Source organism: Phalacrocorax aristotelis, chromosome W, assembly GCF_949628215.1.
Source record: "Phalacrocorax aristotelis chromosome W, bGulAri2.1, whole genome shotgun sequence".
NCBI classification, from domain to species: Eukaryota; Metazoa; Chordata; class Aves; order Suliformes; family Phalacrocoracidae; genus Phalacrocorax; species Phalacrocorax aristotelis.
In genome coordinates, this window is record NC_134310.1 from 6135970 (window position 1) to 6155383 (window position 19414).

General features: G+C 54.7%; 1 protein-coding gene and 1 long non-coding RNA gene across 8 annotated transcripts; both read right to left on the bottom strand.

The window, feature by feature from the left end:
- Window positions 1–10900: 10900 nt before the first annotated feature.
- On the bottom strand, window positions 10901–15645 carry LOC142049603 (uncharacterized). Of its 7 annotated transcripts, none has more exons than XR_012657779.1 (4): window positions 15479–15645; window positions 15115–15192; window positions 14662–14788; window positions 10901–14431 (listed from the first exon to the last, which is right to left on the bottom strand). It is a non-coding gene; the product is annotated as an uncharacterized LOC142049603 (long non-coding RNA). The 7 variants fall into 7 exon arrangements; XR_012657775.1 differs by having other exon boundaries at window positions 15115–15208; XR_012657777.1 differs by having other exon boundaries at window positions 15457–15645.
- A 545-nt stretch (window positions 15646–16190) lies between these two features.
- On the bottom strand, window positions 16191–19367 carry EBI3 (Epstein-Barr virus induced 3). The gene is made up of 7 exons (XM_075077423.1): window positions 19270–19367; window positions 18465–18587; window positions 17582–17806; window positions 17371–17488; window positions 17091–17263; window positions 16609–16772; window positions 16191–16486 (listed from the first exon to the last, which is right to left on the bottom strand). Exons 2-7 carry the CDS (start codon window positions 18547–18549, stop codon window positions 16334–16336), a joined length of 918 nt encoding a protein of 305 aa, XP_074933524.1. The 5' UTR covers window positions 18550–18587; window positions 19270–19367; the 3' UTR covers window positions 16191–16333.
- Between the last annotated feature and the right edge of the window lie 47 nt (window positions 19368–19414).

Here is a 19414-nt window from a genome sequence, read left to right on the forward strand (position 1 = left end):
CACATTAGAGGAGCAGACTCAGTCCTGCAGCCATGACCCCAAAAAGTCAAGGAAGCCTGTCAGCTTGTTGGGCTCCCTTCTTCTATCGAACAGTGTGTGGGAGCTGAGTGGGTCCTTGCCCCCTTCCACTGCTTCTCAAGGGTCTCTTTGGCCTCTAAGCAATTGAGGCTGCCACTAGAGAAGGGAAAGTTCAGCTCAAAGTATGTCCAGGCTGAAGCTGGGTGTTGTCAACTATTTCTCTGCTGAACCCCTTTCCAGAGACATCTGTGCAGGTGAAGTGGGTCCTAAAGAGCTGTTTGCTCTGCTTATTCTCTAGTGGAACATTCTGTGTTCTTCCCATCCCTCTTCCCTATTTTTCTGCCTTTTAGTAAGTAGATGAGATAATTTCTGTACTAGAAGGAAAAGCCTGGGTGGAAACCTTGCGTCAGAGAGCACTGAGCAGAGCAGGAAGGGATGTGGCGTCATTCCTGCTGGTGCTAGACACCAGTCTGACTTCATGGAGCTGTCCACGTGTTTGAGAAGACTCTGGCTGTGCACTGTAATTCCTCTCTAAATATCAAAACCAGATTAAACAAGCTAAGCCTCATGGCATCCATAAACCTAATCTTGTGGGGGCTGCAGAGTTCTCCCAGTGCCCCAGGCAAGGGGCTCCAGGTCTGATGAGCCCAGCCTCCTGCCCAAAATGCACACCAGAATGAATCAAGTCCCAAGACATGCATCCCCCATCGAGGCTGGGGCAACGTCGCCTTATGTTTCCATGTGCTGGGTTCAATTCAGAGAGGAAAGTATGCTACTAAAGCCACACAGCCCTTCTGCTCCTCTTGGGACCGCACCAAAAATGCACCTCCCCTCCCCCTGCATTTCCCCCCGACACACCTTTCCTTCCACTGGAACATAACCCCAAATAAGATGTTGGCCTGACATTAAAGCAAAATGTATAAATATTTTTAAAAAGAGAAGAATTCCTGCCTCTCTAACAGTTTGCTCCAACTAATAGGTTTCAGATGTCTCACATACTTCATTCATTCAGCCCCATTCAGTCTCCTAGGAGCCCCCGCTGTATTTATTAAACACAGCAATTGTGGAATGTTCAGCACTTACAGAATAAAACACACCATTTTTTTTTCCAAAAAAGCGTAATTAGAAAGCTTTGTGAGTGACCTAAAACTGTCATTCTGGTTCCAATCCCAGTGCCCACTCCAGCATTCTGCAGCTGTCCCAAATGCTGTGCCACAGCTTAACCCTTTCTGGATTGTGCAAGCCCCCAAGAACACATGTATTTTTTTTCCATCCTTAGCAGGATCATTTCACTGCCTTCCCAGAGCGCCTCCTTTTCACTCTGTTAGTACTAAGCATGTACTTTTGGACACTTGGCTCTCAAATACATCTTGTCTCTGCAGTCTCAGTAACTCTTCCCACTGCTAGATGCAAGAGTCAAGCCCTGAAATCCTGCAGGATGCCAGTGCTAATTTCAGCAGCAAAGAGCTGGAGAACACGAGATCTTTCCTAGAGGGATTCAAATGGAAGCAGACATAATAGAAGAGCCATTTTTCATTACAATGCTGGCAGTAAGAGCAGAGGAGGATGTCTGGACTAGAAGCACTGTAGAGAGGCAATAGATGGAGGTTGTTCCAGCAGAAGTAACCTGCCAGCACTGGGTGACTGCTCAGAACAGTTTGCTGGAGTCTGGCATTGTCCCAGCCCTTCTTTGGGGAGAGACACACGAAAAGCAGGTCTTAAAGGGTATAAGAGGCCCTGAGTCAGGGCTGGGAAGATCTGGCAGGAGCCAGCAGCAGGGAAATGGCCTTTGCTTAAGGCCACATCTAGTTTGTGTGACTGATGCATTTCTGTCAGGGTCCTGAGTGCGCTAATACGACTTAATGGCTCCCAACAAGCCTCGCCTGGGGCCCCCACGCCAGGAGCTCCATTTCAGCTCAGTCCTGCCTGAGTTACGTCCAAGGTGAGCCTGTCTCCAGCTCTGTCACTGGTGGTCTGGACTCTGGCGACCATCTCTGTCTGTGCCCTGCCCAGACAGCTGGGTTGTCCTTCCCACCTACCAGCTCTCTGTACCTTACGGAGCAGCCAACCCTCTCCCAAGCAATTTGGAGGTGCAGGGGAGGCAGTGCAAGAACTAGGACATGGGAAAGCTGGCGTCTAGGAGTGAGCATGGCTGGGATGGAGCAAAGCACTCGGCTGAGACTCACTAGACATGGGAAGGCATCAGCAATGACAAGGGGGCTGTAGGCACTGCGCAAGGAAAGACTCATGGGTACGCAGCTTCTGGCTCTTGCTGTTGTCTCCAGACCCCGTGGGACAGAGCAGGATTTTACCACACCATCAGCAAGACCTGGGGAAGGCAATGTGTACAAAAGGGTTTAGGAGAACTGCGGTGTCCCCAGTCTGCAAGTTGCTGCCTACAAATGTCCTTGTAGAACTGTGGAAAGTGCCTCTCTGCTGTCCTTCTCCGTGCGACTTCTTCACCCCCTCCACCTCCCCTTTTATGAGCTCTGATCACACGTACTGTGCCATTGCTCTGGGCTTTTTCTTCCCGCAGTGGCAGCAGAACTGCAGTAAGAGCCAAGCCCTAAACAAACACATCATGGGAAGACTGACCTCTCCCCAAAGGTGTTACGATTCATTTTTCACCCTTTTTTGGCTGAAGAGCCCTACACCCATGCCCACATGGGACATCATGGGAACCGCACTGGTGTCACTGTTTCCACATTACTGCCCGCTTCAAAGACCCCAGAATAAGTTTTGTCCCAGACACATTCCCAGAGGAGTCGTTCGTTTAGAGTCAGAATCGTTGATTATTAGTCTCGCTGCAGGAGGTTATACAGGAATAGATGAATACTACTGTGCTATAAAATGCACCAAATGTGCTGAGAGTCACTTCAGAGCAATCTTAATGCTTCATTACAGCACCCTCTATGTCATCTGTCACCATTCGCTGCTTGGGTAGAAGGACAACTCCTTGCTCTGACCACTTCCAGGGGTCTCCCATCTTTGCTGTACTTTTCCCCATCTAACTGTACAGAAGGCAAACGCCCCTGGGAGCCTGGGGTATTGTAAATGCTCTGGCTTGCTCCCTGTCCATCTATTCCATTTCAGCACTGCCTGGGAGCATCATACGCGCAAACCCTTCATTTCCTCTCAGCTAGCCCCCTTCACATCATCTTGGAGTGTTCCTCTTCCTAAATTTGACATATCTATAAGTCAGGTCTCACCTAGCCGCCACTTGCAGTCAACATAAAGGAATTAGCAATCCCAACTAATTCTCTGGCGGGTTCAGGCCCTCCCAGAGGCACCCACTTCTACTTACACAGAGCATCGATTCACACCCAGGTGCCAAGCTAAGACTGGGGTACCTCCAGTAGTGCCATGTATCCTGCTTTTCCCATCAGTATTCTTACACCCATCAGCTACTGTCCCCTTTCTTCAGGGCTTTGCCTATTTGCACATAACTCCCATTACAGTGGGTTATGCTGTAACCTGAGGAACTTGGTGTAGCTGTATGTGAGTGTAGCCAACGCCACATGCTCACATTAAACTCAATAAGCTCATGCTCCGAAAGATGGGAGTAGCGCCACTAATATCTCTAAGTGCCACAGAAACTAAGCCCTGGAAGAATAAGATAGGGCTTGAAGAGGTTAAGAAAGCCATAGAGCACAACATCGCTCAGATCCCCGAGTAACAAGGATGGAAACGCGCAGCTTGTGACCTGTTGCATGTTGCAGGGGAGAAGCAGCAGGAGTCAGGGAGACATTCCTGGGGGAGAGAGATGGCCTGGGGATACACCAAGGCAGGATCATGGGGCTCAGAAGCATTTTTCTCTGGAGAGTGGATGAGGCAGAGTACAAGGTTTGCTCTTTGCAGCTCAAGCCAGAGCAGGGAAGGTGTTGCAGACAGTGTCCTTTTTCAAAGTCAGCTCAAGGACCCTCTTCTTTCAGCAGTCTCTCCTCCCATGCTGAGATGACAACAGTTTGCAGGGAAGAGAGTAACATGGTTTGTAAGGTGGTTGGTTCACAGAGAGGTGAGATGCACAGACAGGACTGGGAGTCGTTCCCACCTTCCTGCAGTCTTGCATTTTCCCTTCCCAGCTGCCCCTCAGCTCTGCCTCCCCACCACCAGGACCCAGGAGTCCAGCCCCTTCCCACAAAACGGAGTGGAAAATACCAGTCTTCCAAGTCAAAGGTTCCCACACTCAGCTTGCTGAACACAGCTCTCCAGGCATCTTCTGGGGTTTCCACCGAAATTCAGGGCCTTCTGAGCTTTCCAGAAGCACACCTGGCAGACAGCTCCCAGGATCTGTTGCCACAGAGCACACAGGCGTCTGTCGGAGCCTCCTTGCCTGGGGCTCCAAAAGCTTTAGGAAACCCCAGGCTAGCTTAGGGATCTGAGAGTCTGTATTCAAGGATCTGGAACAGGAACCCGTGGAGCAACACAAACGCTCAGCTCCCCGTTTCAAAGTTGCTGCTGCATCTTGAATTGTTCCCTGATACTTCAGTGTCCGTCATCCGTGTGCTCATGGCTTATTTACAGATTTTCTGGAGAGAGGCCCAGTCCATGAGCTTTGAACCCATGCCCCAGTCCCAGCATCTGACCATGAATTGGAAAACTCCTGAGGAAGATTCCTGCCCATTCCTGAAACTTGGTGCCTCTGGGGCAACAATACGCCCCGTCCCATTAGGGGTTTCCAGCCTGTTTTGGCTGGCTAAGCATCTGCTGGTGATTAAGGGTTTTGTCATTTGGAAAGAGCTGACAATTACCTCTCATTATTCAAACTAGGTCAGGTTCTTCAGCACAAGTTTGTGTGATGACTGTTGGCTGGAAATGAGGCTTTCAAACCCCAGTGGTGGCTGGAGAGCAGAATCCACCTCCCCTCTGTCACGTTCAGGAAAAAATTTCCTCCCATAAATAACAGGTCCTGCTCTCACAGGACTTGGCCTGTGTGTGTCCCTGACCTCCTGAGCTGAGTCACCGACCGTGATTTTGTACAAACCCTTCGGGGGTTTTGGAGTTTACCTGGAGAATTACTGGTGAGAACAGATGACAGGCAGCAGGACCCAACAGATAAAGAGCACACCCTTCCTCATCAGTGGCTAAATATCTGGAGCGATTATGCATAGCCTGGGTAGTCAGGACAGTAGGTTTCTGCCCGATTTTCTGAATGACTGCATGCATTGGGTCCGGCTGGGACGGAGTTAAATTTCCCCATAGCAGCCCCCACAGCGCTGTGCTTTGTACCTGTAGCTAGAAATGTGTTGATAACACACGGATGATGTTGTGGCTAATGCTGAGCAGTGCTCATAGGACCAAGCCTGCCTCTCCAGCCCCACCTCAAGGGCCAGGACACCGGGGGTGGACAGGAGGCTGGGAGGGGACGCAGCCATGACAGCTGACCCTAAGTGACCAAAGAGCTATTCCACACCATATGATGTCGTGCTCAGCAAAAAAAGCTAAGAGAAAGGAGAAGGAGGGGGCATTTGTTATTAAGGCGTTTGCTTCCAAAGCAACAGGTATGCACACTGGTTTCTTTGTTAAACTGCCTTTATCTTGACGCATGAGTTTTTCATCTTCTGTTCTTCCCCTCTGTCCAGCTGAGGAGGGGAGTGATAAAAGAGTTTGGTGGGCACCTGGGGACAGCCAAGGCCAACCCATAACACTGCAGAAGCTGCAAAAAGGTCAGTGTTCACTCTCTGAGCACAGGAAAATCCTGTAGAGATTTTTTGCTGCACCCCTTCACTGGGCAGCCTTTGTTACATGTAATTTATCTGCAAGGGAGTCCTGAACCACGGCATTTCAGACATTTGTATGTCTGAGATGACCACAAATCCCTTTGGGGATGAGTGTGTGTGCCGTGCAGATATGACTACAAAGGCTCTGCACTGTGACACAGGACACCGACGCTCCATTCTAAAGGCAAATCTGTTGATGGCAGAAAAGAATGCTACATGTGCAGTGCTCTGTGCATACTCACACCTTCACGTGAAATTCAGTACCCAGGGCCACAGGAGAATCATAGAATCATTTAGGTTGGAAAAGACCTGTAAGATCACAGAGTCCAACCATCCACCCATGAAAGAATCCATGAAGAAGCACCCATGAAATCAGCATTGCCTCCGTGGATAACACAGACTGGGAAACCTCACGGTTGGGTATCGTTTATGCTTACCTCTGTGACTGGGTCACCTAAGCCTGGAAACCCCAAGGCTCTAAAAGATGTCTTTGACTCTCCAGGTAGATCCACCAAAGGACTCAGCACCACACTGACCCTGAAAGATGCTGGCACCCAGAACTCCCTCTCGCAAGGCCACGCTCCTCACCCATGTGCGGTGCCTGGAGGAGGTGGTGCCGCAGCATCCTGTGCAGGACGAGCAGCCACGGATGCTGCCAGCAGGAGAAGGTAAGGAGCAGGGTAAGTCCCAGTTCAGGTGCTGAAATGAGCTGCAGCATCACTGTCTGGGTCCCCTGGCATGACTATACCTGGCAGTAGTGGCAGGTCCTGCAGTGCTAGTCCTACATAGTCTCCTTTGGCTGCACTGTCCCAACCTGCTGCATGGTCAGATCTTCCTGGTACCAAGCACAAACCAGAGAACACTCCCACCCTGCCTGTCCTCTCTGCTTCAGGCACCAGCCTCCCACTACCCCCGTACAGAGCAGGACAGCAGTAGCCACAGCCCACGCCTGTAGCAGTCCCTCCCCGGGTCGGTCCCACAGGCTGTTTCAGCGCTGCAGGATCTGCCTGGCAGGTTGTGCTTAAGCTGACTGCTCAGCTCCCCCTTGCTTTTGAGGCAGCTTATCTGAGGCATTCCTGCTGTGCTTGTGAGTTACAAGGGAGGTGGTGTTCAAGGTGGCATCTTCAGAAGCTCTGTGTGCTGCCCTGGGAACTGCACAACAGGTCTGGTTCTCCAGAACTAGACAAGGGAGTGATGGGAATTTCCAGGATGCTGGAGGAATTTCAACGAAAGTTTTGACTTTCTATGTCAAAATTCCCAGCTTAGTTGGAAATGTCCCCTGGGGCCTCAGGTGCAAGGTGAGAGCATGAAGACTGCAGTTTTAACCCCATGTGGGCAAAGGATACCTCATTCCTTTTCCTCAGGGATCTATTGTCCCAGAAGGGCTCTAATTTGCCTCTGAGCTGGGAGCGCCTCGTGACGTGAGCAGTGACCATTCAACAGCTCTATTCACCAGTCCTACAGGCTCCTTGCCAAGCTGCGCAGCTGCCCCTTCTCCTGGGAAAAGAACTCCTGCACAGTAGGATAAGGGAATGGATGCTAGGGACAGCACAACGATGCCACAGGGGGTGTTGGGTGTTCCCTCAAAGAGCTATGAGCTTTTAGATACTCCCAGTGCTCATTTAAGGGCTCGACATGCCTGAAAAGCCTCCTCATGAACCTTCCGCACAGGAGGAAACACTGGAAGGCAGAAAGAGTTGGGAACCCAACGGACCATCTGGGGCACTGCGTGTGGCAGGCTCTCTCCTCTTCGTTCTGTCATTGACCAGCAAAAAGGAGCAGTAACCAGGTGCCAGTGATGAATGCACTGGGTGAGCCATTTACTGACTGTCGTATGGGTGTGATGATTACCCTGCTTGACTGAAAAGGTTGTTCTCCATCTTGCTTTCAGGCATGAACAAAGTTCTTCCCAGAAAGGGTATGGCCATTAATTGATCACAGTGTAGTCTCTGACTATTCCCTCCGAGAACTGTGGCAGCGCCAGGGAACTATTTAAGGAGTTCCTTATATACTGACTTCCCTCAAAAGTTAAGCCAGCGATGCCGTTGGGCACAACGGCAGGAACAGTCCAGCACAGGTATCTCATATCCACATCCCAGGCAGTTTTTTGACAGGTTATTGGCAGCACTGTCTATAGAGAAGACTCCTTTGAAGACAGGAGCAAGTCACACATACCCAATATAGAGCACAACCCCAGTTAATGAGATAGTTAAAATGGTACAAACACAACTGGAAAATATGCTGCACTGAAAGGCCAGTATATTCAAATTCCTTCTCCCTAATTACATGTGATTGCTTTTTGGCAAGCGCTCAACCTGCCAGAGCAGTGAGGTTTTACAAACATTCACATAGGCATTAGATCATTGTTTGAATGAGTTATTGGCAGCCCAAATCTGAAGTAAAAACATAGTTTAAAGAAGACCATACTGAACAGGGTGAAGCTGTCTGCTTTCATGTCTCCTGATTGTCTCTCTACACCCAAGATCCCCTCTAGCTTCATGTCACTCACATCACAACAGCATTCGTGGGTATGGATGTCATGCTTTTGTGGTGTTCTGACAGACTTGTCGCGCGTGCAAACGACAGGCTGCAGATTCCTTTGCCTTACTGTAGAGTGGAAGGGGCAGGTTTGAAATTTACGTGGTGTTGAGGGAGGACACTGTGCGCACCCAGTATTTGAAATGGCTCAAAGCACAAGCGGCTATGGACAGTGACTATAGGCGCATGCCAACGTGCACTGGTGATCTTTGCTGTCTGTCCATACACACTTGCATTATAGCAGTGGTATGACCACATTCATACTTCAGTCTTCTCCATGTTACTGAATATCAAAATGCACATGTCATAGATTCATAGAATCATGAAGGTTGGAAAAGATCTCTAGGATCATCAAGTCCAACCCTCCCCCCAACACCCCCAGGCCTCCTAAACCATGCCAGGAAGTGCCACGTCTACATGTGTTTTGAACACCCCCAGGGATGGTGACTCCCCCACCTCTCTGGGCAGCCTCTGCCAATGCCTCACCACTCTTTAAGTAATGAAATCTTCCCTAATCTCCAACCTAAACCTCCCCTGATGCAGCTTGAGGCCGTTTCCTCTCGTCCTGTCACTGGTGACTTGGGAGCAGAGACCAACCCCCCCCTCACTCCAGCCCCTCTCAGGCAGCTGCAGAGAGCGAGAAGGGCTCCCCTCAGCCCCCCCTTCTCCAGGCTAAACCCCCCCAGCCCCCTCAGCCGCCCCCCAGCACACTTGTGCTCCAGACCCTGCCCCAGCCCCGCTGCCCTTCTCTGGACACGCTGAAGCCCCTCCAGGGCCTTCTTGTCCCGAGGGGCCCAAACCTGAGCCCAGCATTCGAGGTGGGGCCTCCCCAGTGCCGAGCACAGGGGCCCCATCCCTGCCCGGCTCCTGCTGGCCACACCAGTGCTGACACAAGCCCGGGGCCTGGTGGCCTCCTTGGCCACCTGGGCACTGCTGGCTCATGCCCAGCCGACTGTCAGCCAGCACCCCCAGGGCCTTCTCTGCCAGGCAGCTTTCAAGCCACTTTTCCCCATGTCCTCCAACAACACTCAACTTTGAGGAGGCTGATGGTGCCTTACAGGAAATATCACCAAAATTGAATATCACTGTTGGGAAAACATATTTCTCTATCTCAGTCCTTTCCACACCCAAACATTGCCACACTTTCTGAAAGAGGCCTTTCCGCTCTGTATTTTAATAGAGATTTTTTGCTTTGCTGTAGTGAAACACATCCTTGCCTCTGCTGGAACCATTTGACAACAAGGGATCAAAGTGTCTGAGCTCTGGAGAATTATGTCATCCTCTAGCAAAGCCTTTGAGAAAAAGCAGGTCATAACTCAGCCCCGTGGCAAAGGACAAATGGGAACTGACGCAGAATCCACTGGTCCCTCAGGTGAGTGCCTGTGCCTTGAGAAAGCCACCAGAGGCAATAGGATGGAGGACCCACAGAGGAAGCAGACTGCAGATGCAGCAGACCAGACCGAAGAGGATAAGCTGACACTGCACCAGAGCTGGTGTCACCAGAGCTTTGCAGTGCAAGGCTTGGGCTCGAGCCTTTCTGTTTGCAATGTCCAGTCTGTTCCACAACCAATGCTTGCTGCTGGCTGCTGCCATCAGGGAGTCCCTGCACCACTCAGGAAGAATTAATGCCTGTTGCAGAGGCGAGCCTGTCCTCCACCACACTCAGGTGGTGCAGAGCTTGAGGAGAGCCTCTGGCAGCTTGGCTGGTGGATAAAAATACCCGGAGCTCTGGCAGCCAACCAGCCTGGAGTACTGCACGGTGTGGCTTCCACCCCAGAGGCCCTTGCAGGACACCCTCGCCTTACATGTGCTTCCTAAATTAGATCTCCTGAGACTGATGTTGGCTTTTTAAGAGGGAGGTGAGCTTGTTAGTTACCAACATTATCCATTAAATGGGAATCATCAGGTTTTATTAGATTTCCAAGTGCTGTAAAAGGAAAAGAGGGAGGGTACAACATCATGAACCCACTCACCTCCCCAGTGGAGCCCCTTTGCCTGGCACAGAGGGGTTTTCAGTCAGGCATTCTTGCAGGTTACTGTAATTGTTAAGTTACCTAATGCTGCTAAGTTACAGCAAGCCACAGACTAAACACAGGAGCCTTGTGAAGGTGCAAGAAGATAGAGACAAGGTTTGGAAAGGGCAGCTCCCCAGCGGGCCCCTTCTCCTGAGGCCAGAGAGAAGGAAAAACCCAAGCTGGAAAGGAACTCTCTGAGGACCGCCAAGCTCTCCACCCAGGAAAGTCAGGGTATGCTGGCTCCTCTCTTACCAAATCATAGTTTTAGTTACACAGTCCCTGTCTGCACCAGCTGGGTTGCTGGCCCACAAAACCCCAGCTAGATCACGTTATAGCATAGCAGCAAACAAGCACACTCACTGTCACAGTGACCCTAGTGATTCCCTTCATGCAGGTCCCTTCCAGAACAGAGACAATCGCTACCTGTTGGAAAAGGATCTCATGAAACTTTGGTCCACAGCTTCATCGACTAAGGGGGCTCGTCTTGTAGCTGCTTATGTTCCCACGTTCTCAGAGAGCTACTGGTCCAACTATGGAGATACGATAACCGAGCACACACCAACTGCCTCAGGTCGCTGCCTTGTATTCCAAAAACCCAGCTCCCATAAAGAAATTAATAAAGTGGTGTATTTTGGTTACAAAGAAAACTGCAGAAATAGAACTTGAATGTAAATGATGGAGAAACATCTGTGAAAGTTTTGAGAGCTGCCAGGCAACAATAAAAAACTGCCCTGCCAAGGACATTTTTTAATCAGAATCCAAATTCAAAGATTTCTTATAAAGAAAGTACAAAGAGAAAACAAAAACTACACATGATGTTCAGATGACAGGAACCATCCTGTAAAAGCTCTCATTAATTTGCCATTGCATTTTAGAAAGAATGTGGAGTTTATGCCGTTTAAAACTGATTTTAGAAAGCAAACTTTTTGTTGCAAGCTATGGCTTTATTGATTTTTATATTGATTTTGTTGCTGTGAATCAACGAAAAGCTTAGAGATCTTTTTGAATATTAGCTAGTTCCACTCCAGCATCCTGTGAGGTATTAGTTATTATCGTCATCCTAAAGACACGGAAATTTTGCAGCAAAGCTGATACCCTTCCTAAGGTCATACACTGATGCAAGTCACAGAGCCAGGAAGAAAAATAATTGGTCCTGGCTTTTAAGTATTAAGCGACTCTGACTCCCTGCAATAAGTAATATAAATAGTGTCTTGTCTTCCTCAAACAACAGAATCCACAAAATGCAAAGAAAACCAGGAGGTGGACTTTCATCCTCGTACACATAATCAACTGTTGCAATTGCAAGACCTTGTAAACGTGCATTCCTAACCTACACACGTTACTGAGCCACTCGTTGCTCTAAACAGCACTGGCCTCCCATCCCAGAGAGCTGATTTCGCTCCATACACCACAGTATTAACCCAAAGGCTGTCTGGCTTATACAACAGCATCAGGAAAGCCCAGGTGTTCAGCCCAGCCAGTCTGGAGTCCCTCTTAGTGCGCTTTGGATCACCAATGGACACACAATGGCCGATTGTCAGCATGAGGCCAAAGGGAGCTGACACTTTCCCAGAGAAAAATGCCTTTGCTGTGTGTTTGGAAGGTTACACAGCTGTAAGTCAGGCACAGAAGGAGCTGAAACCCTGGAGGGATTCTTGCCTCAAACACACATGTGCTATGGAAGGAAGCTCTCCTGTGAACTGACATACCATTAACTCCTGCTGGTGGGAGCTCATTCCTATGGCTGGAAGTCCTTTAGAGCCTCAAACTGCTGGTTGCTTGTCCTGCAGATAACTCTTGTCTCATCTCTGACCTAGTGACTTGGCCTGGCTTGTATTTATTTTCTCATTTTATAAGAAACAGGCTCTTCTCTGAACTCATTATTGGTGGGAATACTGGCGTGGTGCGAGGCTGAGACCCACGCTGTACGATATCAAATAGTCAAGCGGGAGAACTGGGACTTTGTCCAACACGCCGTCTATCTTCCTGGGAAAAACCTCTGCTCTACACGCTCCCAATCGTGCCATCAGCTGGAGCAAGATGGAATTTCACTGCGTGAGATGAACAAGCCCTTCTCCCAGATGCCCTGTAAGGACTGCAAGCATTGCCCAGGCCCAGGCAAAGCCCAGAGAAGGCTCTCTGGAGGGCAGGACGCTGCCCAGGCGCCTCCAAAGGCTGGCGAAGGTGCCAAGGAAATCTGGATGACAGCAGGGTCTGGCCTGGACCCTTGAAAAGGCTGGCAAAGACCCCGTTGCTCTCTGGAGGGCAGCAGGTCTCTGCCTAGGGCCTGGGAAAGCCCAGTGAAACCCCCTGGGCACTCTGGAGGTAAGCTGGGCTCAGCTGGGTCTCCGACAAGGCCCTGTGAAGGCTCTGCTGCTCTCAGGAGAGCAGTGCTGCACTGCTGGGGCCCCAGGAGAGCCTGGATAACGCCCCTGGGCACTCTGGAGGGCAACAGGGCTCTGCATGGCTCCTCAGTGAAGCCCAGAGAAAGCCCCAGGATCCTCTGGAGGGCAGGAGAGCCCCTGCCCTGGCTTTGGCAACACATGGAAAATGACCCAGGGTATTGTGAAGAAAAGCCAGGCTCCTTGCATGCAAGCCCAGGAAAGGACCTGGGGGGCTCCGGAGGGACGCAGGGCTCTGCCTGTGCCCCAGCACAGCCCGGTAAAAGCCTCAGGGAGCACTGGAAGTCAGCAGGGCCCCCCGAGCACCCTGGAAAGGGGCTGTGCTGGGCTGAGGGCATTGTGAGGCCCTGCACTTGCTCCCTCAGCCTCAGCAGGTCCCGACACCAGCCACCTCGGGCCTCCCGCACAGAAGCGGCCAGGACTGAGAGCTGTGGGTGTCCCTGACCTTCCCTTGCTTGGGGGCGCAGGATGGACTCGGGGTGGGGTCAGAGCAGGGTACACCTGCGCCAGGGAGCGAGGGGCTGAATGGTCACCCTAGATGCACAGGGGACAAACACTGCTCCGGGGCACAGAAAATAACAGAGAAGGGGTTCTGAGGGAACAACAGAGTTCCAACGGGAGCTAGAGAGATAAAAAACGGCTGTGGTGCACACGGAAGAACCCAGCACGCATCGCGAGTAGAATGTCCTGAAGGGGGCACAGAGATAAAAGGCGGCTCCGAGAAAAAAATGAGGGCCTCGGGAAGGAATCTGAGAGAACATGGGGAGTTCGGAGAGGGCTGCGCCAAAGACTACAGCTCCGGAGACAGTGCGAACACCCCGGGGCGCCCGAGGAGCCCCAAGCTGGGAGCGAGCAGCCGCCGCCACCTCAGACTCCCCACTCGGGCTGCCCCACCTCTGCACAGCGCGCATGCGTCAGACGGAGCTGCCGCACGGCCCGGGCTCAATGCGCATGCGTGAGCCGCCACAAAGGGCGCACTCCGCATGCGTCCTGCGGGCGGCCACGGGGCTGGGGCCGCAGCGAGCGGGGCCAGTGGTGCGCCGTCAGCACGTGGTGCGCATGCGCACACTACACCGCCCTGCCGCACCTCCACTTCCCGCCGCTGGCACCGCGCATCCGCCAGGCTCCCCTGCGACAGCGCCAGGGGGCGGCAGCGGGCCCCTCACAGCCCTGCCTTGGCCCGGTCTTAGCCGGGGTCTGAGGGCTGCCCTGCAGAGAGCCCGGGAGTTTGGGCTGGGCTTAGCCAGGGTCCAAATGCTGCACTCCAGGGAGCCCCAGGATTCGGCTAGACTTAGGTGGGGTCTGCAAGCTGCCCTTGAAAGAGCCCCAGTGCCCAGGCTGGGCTTAGCAGGGGTCTGCAAGCTGCCCTCCAGGGAGCCCCAGGGCTTGGACTAGTCTTAGGGTCTGCAAGCTGCCCTGCTACTCTCCAGAGAGCCCCAAGGCCTAGGCCAGGCTTACCCAGGGTCCAAGGGCTGCCCTGCTGCCTTCCAGAGCCCTAGGGTTTGGGCTGGGCTTAGACAGAATCCTAAGGCTGCCCTGAAAGGAGCCACAGGGATTGGGCTGGGCTTAGACAGGGTCTGCAAGCTGCCCTGCCACCCTCCACAGTGCCCTGAGGAATTTTTTGCCAGGGATTGTTTCTCTCCTCCTTTTCCCTCTTTCTGCATCATCTCCTCTTCCTCCAAGACTTCCCCAGCTTGCAAGCTGCGAGCGGCTCCATGCTCCACGGCGTTCTCAAGATCTAAAGAAAACACAGGACAGCAACATCAACGCACAGGACAGTTCAGCTCCAGCCATCCTGTCACCTCTTCCATAGCTCCAGGCAGACATTTCACAACCTCATTCACACTCAAACTCGGTCTTTGCTGGGACACCTCCTTCCCATGAGGTGTGGGTAGACCCCGTCCTTCCAGCACTCAGCGCAGTCTGCAGAACGTGCAGCCTCCCCAGAAAACACAGAAAATACTTCACCTTGAAAGTGATCTCTGCCAGGCACCACAGAAGCGGAAAGCGGGAAGTCCCAAGTACACCTCATGCTGAACAGTTTCCTTACGGGCATTTCTTCCCCTTAGGGATGCATTCACCACACTTCTTGCGACTAAAAAAGAAGAAAGACAAGTCCATAACACATGAGAAGAAAAGAATAAAAAGACCAATAAAAGTCCACGTGATTTTTAGGCCGTGTCAGCCCAGGTTCTGAGCAAAGGTTATTTTTGCCTTTGGAAATTCAGTCCCTATTCTTCAAAGAGCCCCAAAATTACCCACAGTGTCTCTTCCCTCTCTCTTACTCCTTCTCTTCTGGTCTGTGCCACCTTTTCATGGCTGCTGGCAGCAGCTCCTCTGCAATGAGCAGAGCTAAACGATTCCCAAGCAAAAACCCTTCTCCCACAGCAGCTTCCTTCTGCACAGCCTCTCTTACCACACCTTGGATGGGGCCACCAGCCGCACCACATGCTGCCAGCACTTGGGGAGCCCGAGTTTGTGCCTCTGCAGGACCAAAGCCTGATAAAGACCGTTTCTGCAGGGAGAGAGCAGGAGCCGTGGCCAGCCTCTGGCATGAGCCCGGCCCTCCCCCCACGGTTTTGGGGTCTAACCCGCCTGCCCTGCCGGGAACCCACCGGCTCAGCCGTTCCCACGCCCAGTCCAGGACCCACGATCAGCCTGAGACTCCCCACACCCACCAGGGGCCCCTCCCGGCCTGCGGACACCCCTCAATCCATCAGAACCCCCCCCCAAGGCCCCCCTCAGCCTGCAGACCCCCCTTACAGCCGCCAGGAAGCCCTCCAACCTGCGAAGCGCCAAATAGCCCCTCAGCCTGGAAACCCCTCCGCCGGGAACAGGAACCCCCCACCAGCACCCCCGCCCTCAGTGGGACGGGACACCCCAGCTCACGGCCAACACCTCCCGCTCCGACAAGGCCGCGCATCCCCCTCAACCCCGCTGCCACTCACAGCCCGCCACTTCCGGGAAACAACCCCGCCCCCCTTCCCAGCTCATTGGTGAGACGGGCCGCTTCCAGGCGGATCCTCGTCTGCTACTGGCTGTCTCTGCCGTCCGTCAGGAAGCTGTGCCGCCGTCGCCAAGAGACCGACTGCCTGCTGCAACGCGAAAGGAGGTTCCGGGGGTGAGGGTCGGGGCCGGGGAGGTCGCCGGCGGCTGGGCTCTGGAGCTGGTCCGGACCCTGGAGACCACCTCAGAGCGTGGAGGGGAGCCACGGGGACCGGACTGGCCTGGGGGGACCAAGCCTGGGCCGTGGTGTGGTCACATGGACCAGGCCAAGGCTTTGGTGGGGCAAAGCCTGGACCCTCTGCAGGGCCGGGGCCATATGGGCCAGCTGAGGTGATGGGGGCTGGTAAGAGACTGCGTCCTCCCCTCTGCCCGTGGCTAGGGCTGGCCTGGCCCCGTCCGGCCTCGAAGCCAGCGAAGGGACCATCCCCAGGGGCAGCTCAGCCGCTTCCCTGGAGAGCATCACAAAAGCGGGCAAGGATTGGAGCCTCGAGTTGGTTTATTGCCTGTATTTTCTCCAGTGCTGGTGGCCCCATGCTGCTGGGGGTGTGGGGTCAGAGAGTGGCTGGGGCCTGGGGTCCCTGGGTGGGCCAAGGGAGAGAAGCGGAATGGGTAAGGGGACACTGGCCCTGCTCTGTCATGGCTCCACCCAGGGCGTCCCTGAGGCCGGCAGGCTCCAGGCGCTGAACTCCCCGGAATCTGTGAAGTCCTTGGCGGCCACCTGGATGTGGTAGAGGGTCCTGGGTTGCACCTCTGTCAGGGTGTAAGATGTCTGCTCATATGGCCCGACCTAGAGGTAGAGCAGGGTTAAGGGTGACAGGGGGGCCAGGACACAGCCTTGCTCGGGGATGGATCCCTCAGCTGTGCCTCAGTTTACCCCGTGTGGGGGTTGCAGCAGGGGGTGGGCGGTACCGTTTTGGTGATAGAGCCTTCCTCCCGGGCATAGCGGATGCGATACTTCAGTGGGAAATACTCGGGGAAGGGCCACGACCCCGGTGGGCGCCACTCCAACAGCAGCTTCTTGGTCTCCCCAGGGATGGGTGACACCCGCAGATCCTCGGGGGGGTCTGGCTTTACTAACAAAGCAGGGAGACAACACAGGTGTGAGGCGCTGGCTAGGGGATCTGGCACAGGGCTGCTGGGGAATGACACCGTGTCCACCAGCCCCATTGAGCTGTGCAGCGTGGGCTGCAGAGGTGGCCTGAGATCCAGCAAATCATTGCACTGATGTTTCCTCATCCCAAGTAGGGGAGTAAACCCGAGGGAAATGGCCCTGCCCCAGGGCTTCCTGCCCCAGGGCTGGATTAGACCCAGGCATGACGCATGGGAGGTGAGGGGTTAAGTGCAAGGGATCTCCAGGACCAGGTGTCCAGGCCCGTCCCAGCAACACTCACTGATGCTCTCCAGGAGGAAGGGCAGGAACCTGGAAGCAGTGCCCAGGGGATTCATGGCTGTCACGTTCACCACGTAGGGGGTGAGGGAGAACATCTGCACGTCCCCGAAGGAGCAGCTCCGCGGCCCCGTGCGGACGCACTCGCCTGTCTCTGTGGCCCCCCACATGCCATGCCTGGGGGAACAGAGCAGAGACCTGGGTGAGGGGCTGCCCTGCCTGCACACCCACGTGTGACATAGGCATGGAGGGGCTTAGCTGGGACTTGGGGTCCCCCCACTGACCTGTACGTGGCCACAAATTCAGTGTCCAGCAATGGTTCGGGGTCCAGGACCCAGGAGCAGTTCACTGCCTGCGGGTAGCTGATGGCCCAGCACTCAACAGCCGGCTCTGCAGGGGGGTCTGGGGCAGGGGGCGGTGATCACCCTGCTGCCAACCCTCCCAGGGAACCCCCAGGCAGCAGCAGGGGGCCACAGGGGGGCCAGGGTCACTCACAGCCCAGCCGCAGGCAGACAGTGTCCCAGGTCTCGCCGGTGGCAGGGTGGTGACAGCTGTAGTGGCCCTCGTGGGCCAGGCTGACGTTGGCGAGGGCCAGCCCCGGTGCAGGATACGTTCCCAGGACAATCCCCTCCCGGCGCCACTCCGCCAGCCCCCCCACTGCGGCCGGGCACTGCAGCAGCACCTTGGTGCCCAGGGTGCCATGCTGCAGCGTGCAGTGGCCTGGGCGATGTGGGCTTGGGTGTGGGCTGCACCCTCTGGTGCAGCCCCCCAGTCTGCCTCCTGTGGCCCCCGGCAGGGGGGTCAAGGGGACACACCATGGCGGGGGGTGATGCTGGGGCAGTAAGGGTCTGTGCCTCCCTGGGCCCCCCAATTCCATTCTTAGCACCCTGCTGCCCCTCCCTCCCCAATGCCCCTGCCCCCATACCTCTGTCCTTGGTCCTCTCATGTCCCCAGACCCCAGCACCCCTACCCCTCCATCCCCAGTCCTCCCATGTCCCCAGTCTGGAGGGTCCCTATGCCTCTATCCTTAGATGCCCTGTAATTCTATCCTCAGTCCCCTCGGTGCCCCTATACCTCCATCCCTGCACTCCCAGTCTGCCCAGTCCTGCTGTCTCCAGTTCCCCCAGATCCCCCCATTCCAGACCCCTAGTCCCTCTATCACGGGTCCCCCATGCCCCTACACCTCCGCCCCCACCCTAACTGTCCCCAGCCACCCCCCACTGCCCCCAACCTCCATCCCAGTTCCCCCTGCCCCCCATAGCTCTGTCCCCAGCCCTCCCATCTCCCCAGGTCACCCCATACCTCCATCCCAGCTGCCCCAGTCCCCCCATCCCCAGTCCCACATGCCCCCATACCTCTGTCCCCACCATCCCCGTACCTCCGTCCCCAGCACTGCCCACTGTGCCATTGTAGGGAACGGTGCAGGCGGGTGCCACAAAAGCCACCACCCAAAGCCACTTCATGTCAGGGAGAGTCAGCGGAGCTGCCCAGTTCCAGGCACCTGTGGGGTAGGCAGGACAGTCAAACCCCAGGGCAGGGGATAGCAAGGACACCATGGCCACAGGTCCCCAGGTGGTGCAGGGACATCACCCTAAAGCCGGGGCTTCAAATCCATCTCCGGGCCACCCCACAGTGCCATGCCTCCGTTTCCCCTCTGGCCTTGCCGCACACCCTGGGCACCGGGGATGGTTTCTCCCCACAATGGCCAGATCCTGCTGCCAGGAAGGGGGAAGGGGCAGAGGTGGGAACGAAAGCACCCTGTGTGACCAGGGTTTCCCACGGGGACCTGCAGCCACCCCTGCAGTCCCATACCCAAAATTGGGGTTTCAGGTCACTCCAGGCCTTGACCAAGGAAGGGGTAAGTGCGCTCGCATGGCCCCCACCTCTCAGGACATCTGAGGAGGGTCTGTCCCTCATAGAGACCCCCCAAAACCCAGCCTGGGGGCTGAATTCCCCACTGTGACCAAGCCCAGCACCACAGGGATGGATCCTGCCCTTGTCATCGCCCTCTTTGGCTGTGGGCTCGCTCAGCCCCAGCGGTGGGACATGCCTCACTTTCCCCATATCATGGACAAGGGGTTCCCTGCGGTGCACCCCAGACGGGTGCTGTGGGGCCACCCCTAGCCCCCGACACCCCCCTACGCCCCCAGCCCCATGGGGTGCCCTGTCCCTGTCATGCTTACCGCAGCAGGGCCAGGCAATTGGGACCAGAGGCTCTGTCACCGCCAGTGCGGGAAGCCACAACCCCGGCCGGCCTCAGCCCACTTCCTTATACAGGAAACACTGTCCCCAGTGGGGACCCACCGCCCTGCATGGCTCCACAGGGAG

What these genes read in the sequence shown, in the direction of transcription:
- EBI3 (XM_075077423.1), bottom strand. Translation starts at nt 18,549, where the DNA reads ATGAAGTGGCTTTGGGTGGTGGCTTTTGTGGCACCCGCCTGCACCGTT. An exon ending in GGGCAGTGCTGGGGACGGAG is followed by an intron (nt 17,807 to 18,464) that starts GTACGGGGATGG and finishes CACATCGCCCAG; the next exon opens with GCCACTGCACGCTGCAGCAT. An exon ending in CTTCCTCCTGGAGAGCATCA is followed by an intron (nt 16,773 to 17,090) that starts GTGAGTGTTGCT and finishes CTGCTTTGTTAG; the next exon opens with TAAAGCCAGACCCCCCCGAG.